General features: G+C 45.2%; 1 protein-coding gene across 1 annotated transcript; it reads right to left on the bottom strand.

Moving 5' to 3' along the window:
• Positions 1–428: 428 nt before the first annotated feature.
• On the bottom strand, positions 429–8,773 carry LOC308427299 (uncharacterized protein C20orf202; the record flags this gene model as incomplete). Its single annotated transcript, XM_080925417.1, has 2 exons — positions 429–659; positions 8,708–8,773. The coding sequence occupies 2 exons, from the start codon at positions 8,771–8,773 to the stop codon at positions 429–431; spliced, it is 297 nt and encodes a 98-aa protein (XP_080781543.1).
• Positions 8,774–12,269: the final 3,496 nt, after the last annotated feature.

Here is a 12,269-nt window from a genome sequence, read left to right as displayed (position 1 = left end):
TAGCAACGACATGGATTAAATATGTTTGACATGCTCATCTCTGTGATCTGCGGTGCACCAGGACCTTCTCTTATCAGATAAAGGAGGACAAGAAGGCCTAATAGGAAGTCACTTGGTGTTCTGGTTTTTCGCCAAGGCAACAGTAGGTAGCCATCTTTGCACATCATAATCTTTAACAATTGCCCTGTGAAAAACTACTCGAGCTAGGGTTATCACCCATGGTGACAACTTGCTGGAAGCTATTTAACAGGGTTGTATTTATAAAGCATGTATGCCTTTTAATCACACACACAAGCACACACACATACACACATACACACACCCTCTGGAAAGTGAATGAGACAGTTAAGAAGGGACAGATTCAAGGACACATACAGACACAATTTATACTAGTGGCAGGAGGGTTTTGATGAGCATCCTCTGGCTGGCTAAGGAAGGGAGCTTCTCCTGCTCTTTCCCCCTCTGAGCAGCTGGGCCAGTTGCCTCGGCACAGGCTGGCAGGTCATGCTCTCTGATCGCAGCCTCACTCGGAAAGGCGATGCGCTTCTACTGGGCCTTGTGTCCTCCCAGTGGGTGCTTTCTGCTCGAAGCTCCTCCAGGAGGTTGTGCAGATGCCTCAGTCTGAGCAGCAGCTGCTGGTCTTGGTTCTGCATTTTAGCCTAGGAGACAGGCAGGAAGTGTACTGGCTGGTTTTGTGTCAACTTGACACAAGCTGGAGTTATCACATAGAAAGGAGCCTCAGTTGAGGAAATGCCTCCATAAGATCCAGCTGTAAGGCATTTTCTCAACTAGTGATCAAGGGGGGAGGGTCCAGCCCATTGTGGGTGGCGCCATCCCTGGGCTGGTAGACCTGGGTTCTATAAGAAAGCAGGCTGAGCAAGTCAGGGGAAGCAAGCCAGTAAGTACCATCCCTCCATGGCCTCTGCATCAGCTCCTGCTTCCTGATCTGCTTGGGTTCCAGTCCTGACTTCCTTTGGTGATGAACAGCAATGTGGAAGTGTAAGCTGAATAAATCCTTTCCTCCCCAACTTACTTCTTGGTCATGATGTTTGTGCAGGAATAGAGACCCTCACTAAGACAGGAGGCATGAGTGAGTGTGAATGTCGCTGTGTGTACCCATCAGTCTCCTTCCTGTCTCAGTAAAATCAAGCCCCTACCTCCTCACACAAGCCATAGATGCCATATTCCCCTGGAGCCTCAGTTTTGAAACTGAGAGCAAATTACTCACCTTTACAAAGTGAAGCAAAAGACATGCTCTGAAGCTGACATAGATCCTGCCACCACTTCTCTTCATTTTTATGGCAACAAACAAATCAGCATATTAGTCAAGATTCTCAAGAGAAACAAAACTTATAGCATGGAACTACATAGGAAAAGGGGATTTAATTGAGTGGCGTACAGGCTGTGTTCCAGCTAGCCCAGCAGTGTCTGTCTACCAAAGGAAACTTCAAGAATTCAGAAGTTGTTCAGTCCACAGGGCTGGATGTCTCAGCTGGTCTTCAGACTATGCCAGACTCCCGAAGAAGCTCTAATGCCAGTGAAGAACTAGATCTGCTGGTGACAGCAAGAGCAAGCAGGCAAAGAGGGCAAGCTTTCTTCTTCCGTGTCCTTTCTATAAGCTACCAGAGGTGTAGCCCCTATGAAAGGTCTTCTCACCTCAAAAGATCTGGATTAAAAGTGGGTCTTCCGATTTTAAATACTTTAATTAAGAAACAATCCCTCGCAGGTGAACCCAGCCACTTGGCTTTTAGTTCATTCCAGTCGTAGTCAAGTTGACAACCAAGAATGGCCACCAGGATCAGACTGGATTTGCACTTTAGAAGCACCCTAGTACAAGGTTTGGGAACATCTGAGACCCCAAAACCTTTTCAAGGTATTAGTAATATCAAAGCAACTTGCCCTACGATGGTGAAGGTAAAATCTCCCCCTTTTCTTCAATTTTCTCATTAGTATACAGTGGAGCTTTCCAATGATACGCCGTAACTCAGCAGACTGAACATAGAACTAGAAAAAAGAGCCCAGTTGTCTTCTTTTAAGCTGTACAGTAAAGTGATTTGCAACAATATAAAGCAGGCTCAGCTCTTCTAAGTATTTGCTCCGAAAACAATTATTTAAATATTTTATCAACATGCTGTGAGTTCACTTGTTCAAAGGCATTTCTAAACATTTTGACTGTTTTGCTCTCTGTTTTAAAGCATTAAAATTTATAGTGTACTGACATTATTTTATTTATTTATTTATTTATTTTGCAGCATACACTGAAAAGCCACAGAAGGGCAACTGTCTCTCGGTAGTCAAGGAAGATGGCTATACCAAGATCTAAGGGCATCCAAGAGCCTTGTAGGAAATGGCAACGCTTTTGCATAAGACCTGTGTGAGCCTCCTGTGTATCATTGCTAGATAACATGTTCCTCCATCAATGTTTCTAGTGCTGTGATAAATAATGCTTTTCACAGCCATAGGTCCATCTTCAGGGATGCGATGCCCTCTTCTGGCTACCATGGACACCTGTACTCAACAAGCAGAGCCGTAGGGCTGGTCGGATGGCACTGCAGGTAGAGGCACTGGCTGCCAAGTTTGATGTGGTGGTCTGAATGTCCTCTATAATCTCAGAGGTTTGGAGATTTGCTTGCAAATTGGTGGCACTGTTTGGGTTGGTTTAGGTGGTTTTTGCTGAAGGAAGTATGCCATTGGAGGGGGTTGAGATTTGAGGTTTTGAAAGTGATCTGCCATTCCCAGTTCGTTCTCTGGTCCCTGCTTGCAGTGACTAAGGACGTGAGCCTCAGTCTCTAGCTCCAACTGCCATGTCTACTACTTACCGCCATGATTTCCAAACTATGACAGTCTCTCTAGAACAGTAAGCTAAACAAACCCTTCCTTCTGTAAGTTGTTTTGGTCACAGTGTTTTTCTTAGTCAGCGTTACTACTGCTGTGATGAAACACCAAGACTAAAGAAGTCCAGAAGGAAAAGGTTTGTTTGGCTTATGCTTCTACATCATTAAGGAAAGAGAGGGCAGTAACCCAGAGCAAGAGCTGATGTAGAGGCCATGGGCCATGGAGGAGTGCTGCTTACTAACTTGCTCCCCCTAGCTTGTTCAGTCTACTTTTTTTTTTTTTTTTTTTTTTTTTTTTTTTTTTTGGCAATGAAAACTTTATTACTACTGTTACAGAAATCATGTGCCTTTCTAGGGAGCAGTCACCCCTAGCTGTCAAGAAAGTATGGGCAAGCCCCTTACTAAAGCTCGAGGAGGACTTTTGCCAACACACAGGGCTGGCCTTGAGCAGGACAGTTTTCTTTTATGCACCTAAGGCTTATGCAATTTAATACATTTTCATCCTTAAATCTCTTTTGCGTCCCAGCCTTAGACTGTGTTTTGATTAACTTAAACAGGAGCAGAATACAAATCGGGCACTTGGAAGGATGGGAGATTAACATAGCAAAGATGTTACCAAAATTGTTTATCTCTGAAGTAGGCCAGTGTTGCCTTTTCAAACAGTTGTTACCCAGGTCAGCTTGCCCACCTGACTGGATTCTGTTTTCCTGATAGGAGCACAAGGGGTTTAATGGTAGACCAGAACTTAATGGTGGCTGTCCCCTTGAGCTGCCTGTTAGAAGCAGGGTCTTTGGGGATGGGGCCAATGGTTGATAAATCCTGGTGAACAAAGCTTACGGTTTTGAGTTTTTAAAAACATTTATTTATCTATTTTATGTATGTGAGTACACTGTCACCCTCTTCAGACACACCAGAAGAGAGCATCAGATCCCATTACAGATGGTTGTGAGCCACCATGTGGTTGCTGGGAATCGAACTCAGGATTTCTGGAAGAGCAGTCAGTGTTCTTGACCACAGAGCCATCTCTCCAGCCCAAACGCTTATGTTCTTGTATTTCAGAGTTTGCTTATCTCCAGCAGTCCTGGTTGGCTTACTGTTTATCTCTGAGGTATTTTGGTGGTGTTGCTCCATTAGATAAATTCTACTGCGTGTGAGTTAATGTCTTCAAAGAAAATCTATTGGCAAATACTTTATAATGTCAATTTTATTCCTTTGAGTTTCTTCTCCATCACTACCTCATATTTTAAAAGGATAAAAATTACCACAAACCTCTCAAGCATTCAACTGGAAGCCAGGCTGGGACTTGCACAGCTCAGTCTGCTGGGTCCGTGCACATGTTGAGAAATAACAGGGAAGGACTGAACACGGCTACTGTCTCAAAACAGCTCATGAGCTTGTACCTTCCACATGCCACCTCAGGCTTCATGGACCAAAGTGCTGAACAGCTGTTGCTGAAAGCCCTACCATCAAGACCCTGAACCACGGGGAAATAATGAGACTACACATTAAAATTAATAGGTAATAAGTGTTTGGGCAAAGGCCAGGATGCAGGAAGCATGGTGGGAGGGCTAAAGGTGTGGCTTGAGGTAGCAGTTACTCAGCATGTGGGAGACCCAAACCTTAATCCCCAGTAACAGGCTCAAAACAAAAGTCTTCTTATTTGGCTTATATTTAAAATGTAATATATATATATATATATATATATATATATGCTGGAATATTTGATGCTATGTGAGCAAGGAGAAACCAAGTCAAAGAGTGACATCTATTTCAAATAAATCAAAAAGCCCAGTTAGAAAGTTTCCACACTTCTGTAATTGATGCATTCATCTTATTTCAGTTGCCACAGACTTGGGAGGACTCAGGCTGAAGGGGTGCGGGCTGCGTTCAGCTGCTTCAGTGGGAGCTCGTGCCTCCTGTTACTGTCTCTCTTGATTTGGCACACAGAGCAGACAGGACAGAAGAGGGTGGCCATGTAGTCGTCACAGATAGATCCAGGAATGCCATAGCGGGTTCGGTAGAGTCCTCACTGCCACCGTTGTTCCACACAAACAGCATTCATTCATTCATGTCCGCCACCACTTGACATCCAAGACAAGTGAAACAGAAGGTCCCACAGAGGCAGACACCACAGTCACGGTCAAATCCAGGTTGAGTCGTGATGACTGTTGGTGCCTGAGCCATCTTCACTGTGAGGTCTCAAAAGACAGGGTCTGTAGTTCAAAAGGTTTGGGCAGGACTGGTCCTGTGGTCTGGGTTTGAGTCTGGCTACAAATAGAGACTCTCAGTCTACCTTTTTATGTAAGCCAGAAACAACAGCCCAGGGGTGACCCTACCCACAATAGATTTGTGCCTCCCACACCAATTGCTAATTAAGAAAATCTCTTACAGGCTTGCCTATGGCCAAATCTGATAGAGGCACTTTCTCAATTGGATTTCCCTTCTCGAAGATGAGTCTAGCTTGTGTCAAGTTAACATAAAACTAGCCAGCACACCTGACCTTACACTGTTGAGCCACAACCTTTTCTTTCTTGTTTACCTTCCAAGAGCACCCACTGAAAAAAAAAGTTTAATACTTTCTTCAAGAGAATGATGGCACAGTCACAATCAGCTCAAAACTAAGTCAACTCTAACAGTGTCAATAATTCAGGGTCCAATCTCTAGGCTCAGACTCGCTCAGATCTGGGCTCCTCTAAAGAACGTGGGTTGTTGTTTTGGCCCCACCCTCTGCAGCACACAAGCTTGTCTTCCCAGCTCTGGTTGGCTCCACATTGCTGCTGCTGATTTGGGTGGTCATCCCATGGGACTGGCATGTCCAAAATGCTGGGGTTTTCTGATGCATCTGGGCTGCACTTTCACAATAGCTTTTCCTGAGTGCTATTCACCCTGCCAAGCCTCTTTCTGGACACTCAACAGTGCAAAGCCTCAGCTGTTCAGGGCTTCAAAAATCAGTGCCACCCGGGTGTCTCTTATACTGCCCAAGTTCAGCTGCCCCTAGAACACAGCTTCTGTGTGCTCTCTCTGAGGAATACCTCCCAGTGCACATCACCTCAGCAATGCTAGTCTCTTCTTAATCACCTCACTTCTCAGCCCCAGCTGACCAGTATGAATTGTCTCAGTAAAGCAAAAGTTTATTTGGCTCACACATCCTGAGTCACACTCCACTGAGGAAAGTCAAGGCAGGAACTCAAACTAGGTGGGAACCTGGAAGCAGGAGCTGAAGCAGAGGCCATGGGGGAGTGCTGCTTACTGGCTTGCTCATCATGACTTTTTCAGCCTGCTGCTTTATTTATAGAGCCCAGGAGCACTAGTGCAGGTTCAGAGATGTTCAAGGGCTGAGGAAGTACTTCAGGCACAACAGAATCCTAGGAATGACTTCTAGCACCAGGAGTGGGTGAGGTAAGAGGCTTTCAAATTTTGTCTCTCTTTACAAGCGATAATTATTAAAATTATTGTCCCACTAAAAATAGTGTTTAAGAGAGCTAAGATGTGGCTGGCTCCATGGTACAACATTTCACATGCAAGGGCCTGGGGTTTACAGGTGGCACAGCAACCAAGAGAGAGGAGGAGTTGACCTGGGGTTCAGGTTTAGCCCTATAAAAAGAAAAGTGATTTTTATTTTTGTGTGTCCCAAACTGACCATCTTGTGGAAGAGTCCAAGTCTCTGTGCCAGGAAAGCCAGCTGTGCTGTTGGGGTGCTGTGGCTTGTAAGCAGCTTCAGCAGCAGCTGTGACCCCCTCAACCCCAGGAGAAACCCTGTCAGAGTTTCCCTGTCTGCCTCCCAGCTGGCCTGTTACCTAGTGAACTGCAAAGGTCTACTGGGATGATCCTGTTTTTCCCTCTCTCCTCTGGTGTTCCTACATGGTCTCCTCCCTCTTTTTTTTTTTTTTTTTTTTTTTTTTTTTCATTTGTACCTGACTTTAATTGCCTTTGGTATTTAAAGAAGAAAAACAATGTTACAAGCTCTAGTTTTTATCACAAGGGTAGTGATGGTCAAATGACAGTCTTAAGATCTCTGTGTGAACCACGCCTTGCTCACACCTGTGCCTTCTCCCTTCTGCTCTAGGATCATGTGGAGAATACAGATCACTGGGTGGGGGTAGGACCCTTGTGTCCTTTGAGCATTCCCTGGGAACCAAGATGGTGCCTTTACTACATGTGTGTGAAGAGAGGGTCCTCTGCTAGCTGCACTGGTCTTTGGCACCTCCGGTTTCTTATTTTATTTTGACTTGGGAGTGGGCTTGTGCTGTTTGAGGAAGGCTCACTTTTTTCTTTTCTGAGAATCAAAACCTCATCTTTCTTTTCTCAAGTAATAACCATCTACCTTTCTCATTTACAGTTTAAAATTTTCAAGTAGGAAAAGTTATTATAGTTGTGAAATGTGCTAGAACTCAGTCTCTACATGTTGTCCTTTATAAACACTGAACAAGTCTGAGGTGGCAAAGTTATGGAGTACTGGCTGAACTCTGAGGATCCGATAATGATTTCTGGATTAAGATGGTCGCTTTACAACATGTCCAAGTATATTTAAATCTGCTATAAACTAGTACTGGGCTAAAAAGACAAGCTACCAATCAAGGAAATACGTTTTCAGAAATCCACAGTAGAGTTCATAAAAAAGAGGTTCTATGAAATACTCAGTTATAGCGTTCTCAGATTTTATTGTCATCAATAGATGACGTCTGTACTAAAAGAGGGAACGTGTCTTGTGTTGTCACAGCAATTCAAGGGACAGAAAATTTATAAGCATCACTATTTATCTTATAACTCTTGATAAAAATTTACCTCTTTTTTGCCAAAATATAGGGCAACAACAAAATAATAAATGCAAGATCTGTAAGTTCCTTAGGTTTGTATCAGTTTTAGTGAGTATGATTCTTTATATTTGCCGCTGAAAATTATTTGGAAGCTATTCTAGTAATTCCTTGGGCGTATAATATCTTGGGAAAACTCCAAAACATAAACTCTTTGTGAGCAGCTCACACGTGTGAGGTAACAAGTGAAGAACGGGACCCTGTCAAGGGAAGTCTCCTCCCTCTAGGCTGCTGTGCACACACACGTTGGACCACAGTGAAAGGCATGGTGCCGGGCTTCCCAGGTAACATGGCATTGATACTCAGGAGAATTAGTGAGGCGTGGGTAAGCCTCTACCAGCTGGAAACAGGGGACAGGAACACACTGTACAAATAAATGTCCTCCTGCATGCTCCTCTGAGGCTTACTTGGTTTCAGCACTTGAGAGGAAGTCCTACAGCTCAGCTGGCTCTGTTTGGTCCCTCTACAGAGGGGCTGGTTTCAGTGCTCATAGCCTGGCCCAGCCCAGCATCAATTTTGCCCCACCCGGCCTTCTTTTCCCTCACTCTCACTTTTTTGGTTCCTCAGCCTTCCCAGCTAATACGCTGGGTATCCTCTGTGTCTCCCAGGGGTCAGTTTAACCATAAGTGCCAAGAATTCAGAAGATAAATGTCAGGCATCCCTCACCGAAGCCTTTGAACAGCCCCTATCATGTTGGCTTTATTGTTACCTTAATCATGTGAATAAAGAAACGGAGAGGTAAAGGCATTAACTAGAGGCCACACAGCAATAGAGCTGGGTGCAGTCCCAGCACTCAGCACAATGCTAAAACCAGTCTGGCCAGCACCCAGTGTCTCCTATGTAGGCCATGACCCACTTTTCCAGTACTTAAGAATTCCATTGTACTTGGTGTGGCTTATCCAGGTAAGGTGTCTGCAGAGCACAAGCTTCATCCTGAAGCCCCTATCTCAGCCAGTGAAGTCCTGGGAAGTGTGTGTGTGTGTGTGTGTGTGTGTGTCCATCCAGAAGTCTTAAAAATACATATTTTGGAGACATGACAAGGCGAAAGAAAAGGCTTACCAGCTCCTCCCTCAGCCACTCCAGGGTCTGCCCAAGGTCTGCTGCTGACTCTTCCGGCATTTCCATCTCAGTGTCCGTGACAGAGTCCTTAGCAATGCCTTGGTTACAGGCTGAGGGGCCTTTAACTTGTGTAGTCACCAGCTTCCTTCAGGCTGGCAACTAAGTCCCCAAGGGTGAAATTAATGAGAGCAGGACGTGTTTTTTTTTTTTTTTTTTTTTTTTTTTTTAAGCTTCAGTGCTTCAAACAAAACAAGGAAGAAAGGAAGAAACCAGGGGTGTGGCTATCTGCATGAATGATACTTCCAGAAGGTCAGAGAATCTGATGACAACAGGCAAGCCAGGCTTGTGAGGCTGAGGCCAGTGATAGACAACGGGCACAGCCACACCCCTGGGGTTCCCTTATGCTTTGTGTATAGAGCAGGCAGTCCACATATTCTCTGGGGCTGGTGCTCCTTCTGCGATCCCAGTCTCCCACCCCTCCCTTCCTCACCTGTGGAGTCTCAGTGAAGGAGATGCTGACTTTCCACAACCCTCAGCTTCTGGATGCTGGTGTGAACAGCTCCCCGCAGGGAAATCAAAGCAGACGTGTGCTCTTGCACATTAAGAAAATCCTTATTGTCCTAAAAACTGGGAAATGTTGCTGAGGGCCCCCCTTCTCCTACTTTTGTCTTCTCCATCTGCCTGGAATGTGGATATGATGCCTGGAGATTGAGTAGCCACCAGTAAGATGACAGCCAACAAAGAGAAAGGTTGGAAATCACAGTGCCAACAAGTTAGCAACACCGTCTGTATGTCAGTAAGACCACAGATGCCATTCGAGCTGGACTCTGCAGCTTGCAAGCAAGTCCAGTCCTGTCTGACCCCCCACCCCATTTATTTCTCACGGCACACTGTGCGAGGATATCCCTTCGTTATCCCTTCCAATAAATACTCTTTGATTGTCTACTGTGTGCCAAGTTCTGCCCCAGGCACAGCAGCAGCTCCAAACCAGAGAGAGAATGCCCCTGTTTTGCTGGAGTTGATATCCTACCAAATGGAAGCACACAAAACCCAAACTCATGTTACAGCGGGAATAAATGAGATATATTCTCATGTAGGGTTCTCAAAAATGCACTCTGTCTCCAGGAATGAGAAATTCCAAGCCAGGAGCTGACAGCCATTCTAGATCAAAGGGAAGTGGCAAAATGAATTCCTTCCATGTTCTCGGCTCAGGCCATTACAGACACACACACACACACACACACACACACACATGAATATATTTGTATTCTCCTCTAGATCCACGCACATAAGGAAACTGCTCAGTATAAGTAATGAGAGTCAGCAGAAATGTATTATGAGGCCTGACTTGGTGCCACACATCTTCAGTCCCAGCACTCAGGTGGCTGAGGTAAGTGGATTTCTGTGTGTTAGAGGCTAGCCTGGTCTACACAGTGAGACCCTGTCTAAAAAAAATCATATTAGGAAAATACAGACATAAAAAATATTTGAAAACAAAATGACACTATATTAACAAAGGGGATTCAAGATACAACCTGAGAATTTTTGCAATCCAAAGAAAACAAAACAAAAATTAAATGCCTATAAATCAAGGAGAGGAAAGGGTTCTGTTTTGGTTTCAGACAGCAGGGCAAGGAGAGTGGGTGTGGAGGACCCTGGAGAAGCTGAGCTCTGCAGAGGACAGTACAGGTAAGAACTTTGTCAAGCAGCAGATACTTGGATGGTGCATGACCCATGGTTTTGATGCAGTGAGAACTGAGAAGGTCCAGCAAACACTGAGGGGTCTCCAGTGGCATGAGCTGAACCTGGGTTCCTTCTTTGGATGAGGCCTACAAAGTGGGCAGAAGGACCTTATGCTGGCTGGAGCCTGGGCCCTGCCTCCAGCTTTGCAGCAAGAAGTTCCTAAAGTGGGTTGTTTCTTTCACTCTGGGGTTTATATCCCAAGATGCATTTGGATGGTAGCACAAAGACAAAATTTTCTGTGCAAATTCTATTTTGGCTTTGCTGTTTCGTATTTGGACCAAAGTGCTCTGAAAAACAGCTGCTGACCACATCTGCCAGGCTTTTAAACATGAGCACCAGAAATGTTTCTTCCCAGACTTTATGCCACATAGCCCTGAAATAGACAACTTTCTGGAACATGGATGCTTTAGTCTACCCTTGCCCCCTCAGAGTGGACAGGAGAGCTGTTTGGAGGTGGTGACCATGTGAGCCAATTGAATCTGATCTCATTTTGAATTAGGCACAGTCGCAAGATCACTGGTAACATACATCTCTAAAACACCAATGCATTTACTTATCACACTAATCTGCTTTTTGCTGCTATAATAAAAACCGGAGATAATAAACTTAAAATAATTTATTTTATCTCAGTTATGAAAGCTTTGGTTTGTGGTCAGTTGTCCCTGTTACCTGGAGCTGTGGTGAGGCTGCATACCATGGCAGGGTGTGTGTGTGTGGGGGGGGAATGAATGGGCTGTTCATCTTTTGACAGCCATGTAGGGGAAGGCATGCAAAAGAGCACCAGTGCCCTAATACTCCCTTTACATGACTGGGAAGCTTCCTTCTAGGCCTCAAATGCTCAAGGTTCCCCTGCCTGCTGATAGGTCTTTACCCGTTGGTCTTTCGAGGACACTTATCCACATCACAGCAGTCACCTGTTTTCATACAGAAGTTAGTGGGTTAGTGGGGTGATGAGTTGCTGCCAGCCACACACCTGAGCATCCGAGGCTGCTCCACAGGTCACCTGCCATCCCCCTAGCTTTCTAGACATGTCCTCTTGGTAGTACAAAAGAAAAGGTTTTAAGAAAGACCTGGGGATTCAGCCCACAAGCAAAGGCCCGGGTTTGACCTCCCAGCACTGCAAATAACTAGACGTGGTAGCACACATCTGGAAACCCAGCAGTTGGGAGGGAGAGACAGGAAGATCAGAGGTTTAAGGTCATTCTTAGCTACATAGTGAGTTTGAGGCCAATTTAGGCTACTTGAAACTGTTCGGGGGGGGGGGGACAACAAAAACAAAGAAGCAAAAGCAAGCAAGGGAGCAGCAGGACCACAGGGAGTTCCTTTAAGGCCTGAGCTCAAAGCTGGCACATGGCCGCTCTGCACACACCTCTGGGCAAGGTAAGCTATACAACCAAGTCCATGCGGAAAGCAAAATGTACATCCATTTACAGAGAGATCTTGGCAAGTCACTGTGCTGTAGTGTAGACAGTATAGGGCCACCAGCTTGGAAGGACCCAAAAGGAGATGACCAAATGAAACCAAGTGGGAGGATCTGGAGACTGGGCACACAGCAGTGCGGTGGTCCCAGAAGGCACAGAAGGTGATTTCAGGATGGCACAACCGTTGATTGATGCTCTCTGGGCCCTCGACAAGCATAAACAGTTTTGTTCCATCATTAAAACCCTTATAGATGGCAGGGCCCAAACTTTGTGCCAAGGCACCGCCAAGTACCTCAGAAAACTCAGAGATAGAAAATAACAGTTAAAAGTTTGGGAAAGATGTTGTCTATCAGATACTCTGTAGACAGCCATTAATAAAGCACTTGAACCCAACTGTG

Source organism: Micromys minutus, assembly GCF_963924665.1.
Source record: "Micromys minutus genome assembly, chromosome: 11".
Classification (NCBI taxonomy): domain Eukaryota; kingdom Metazoa; phylum Chordata; class Mammalia; order Rodentia; family Muridae; genus Micromys; species Micromys minutus.
This window is presented reverse-complemented; position numbering and strand designations above follow the sequence as displayed.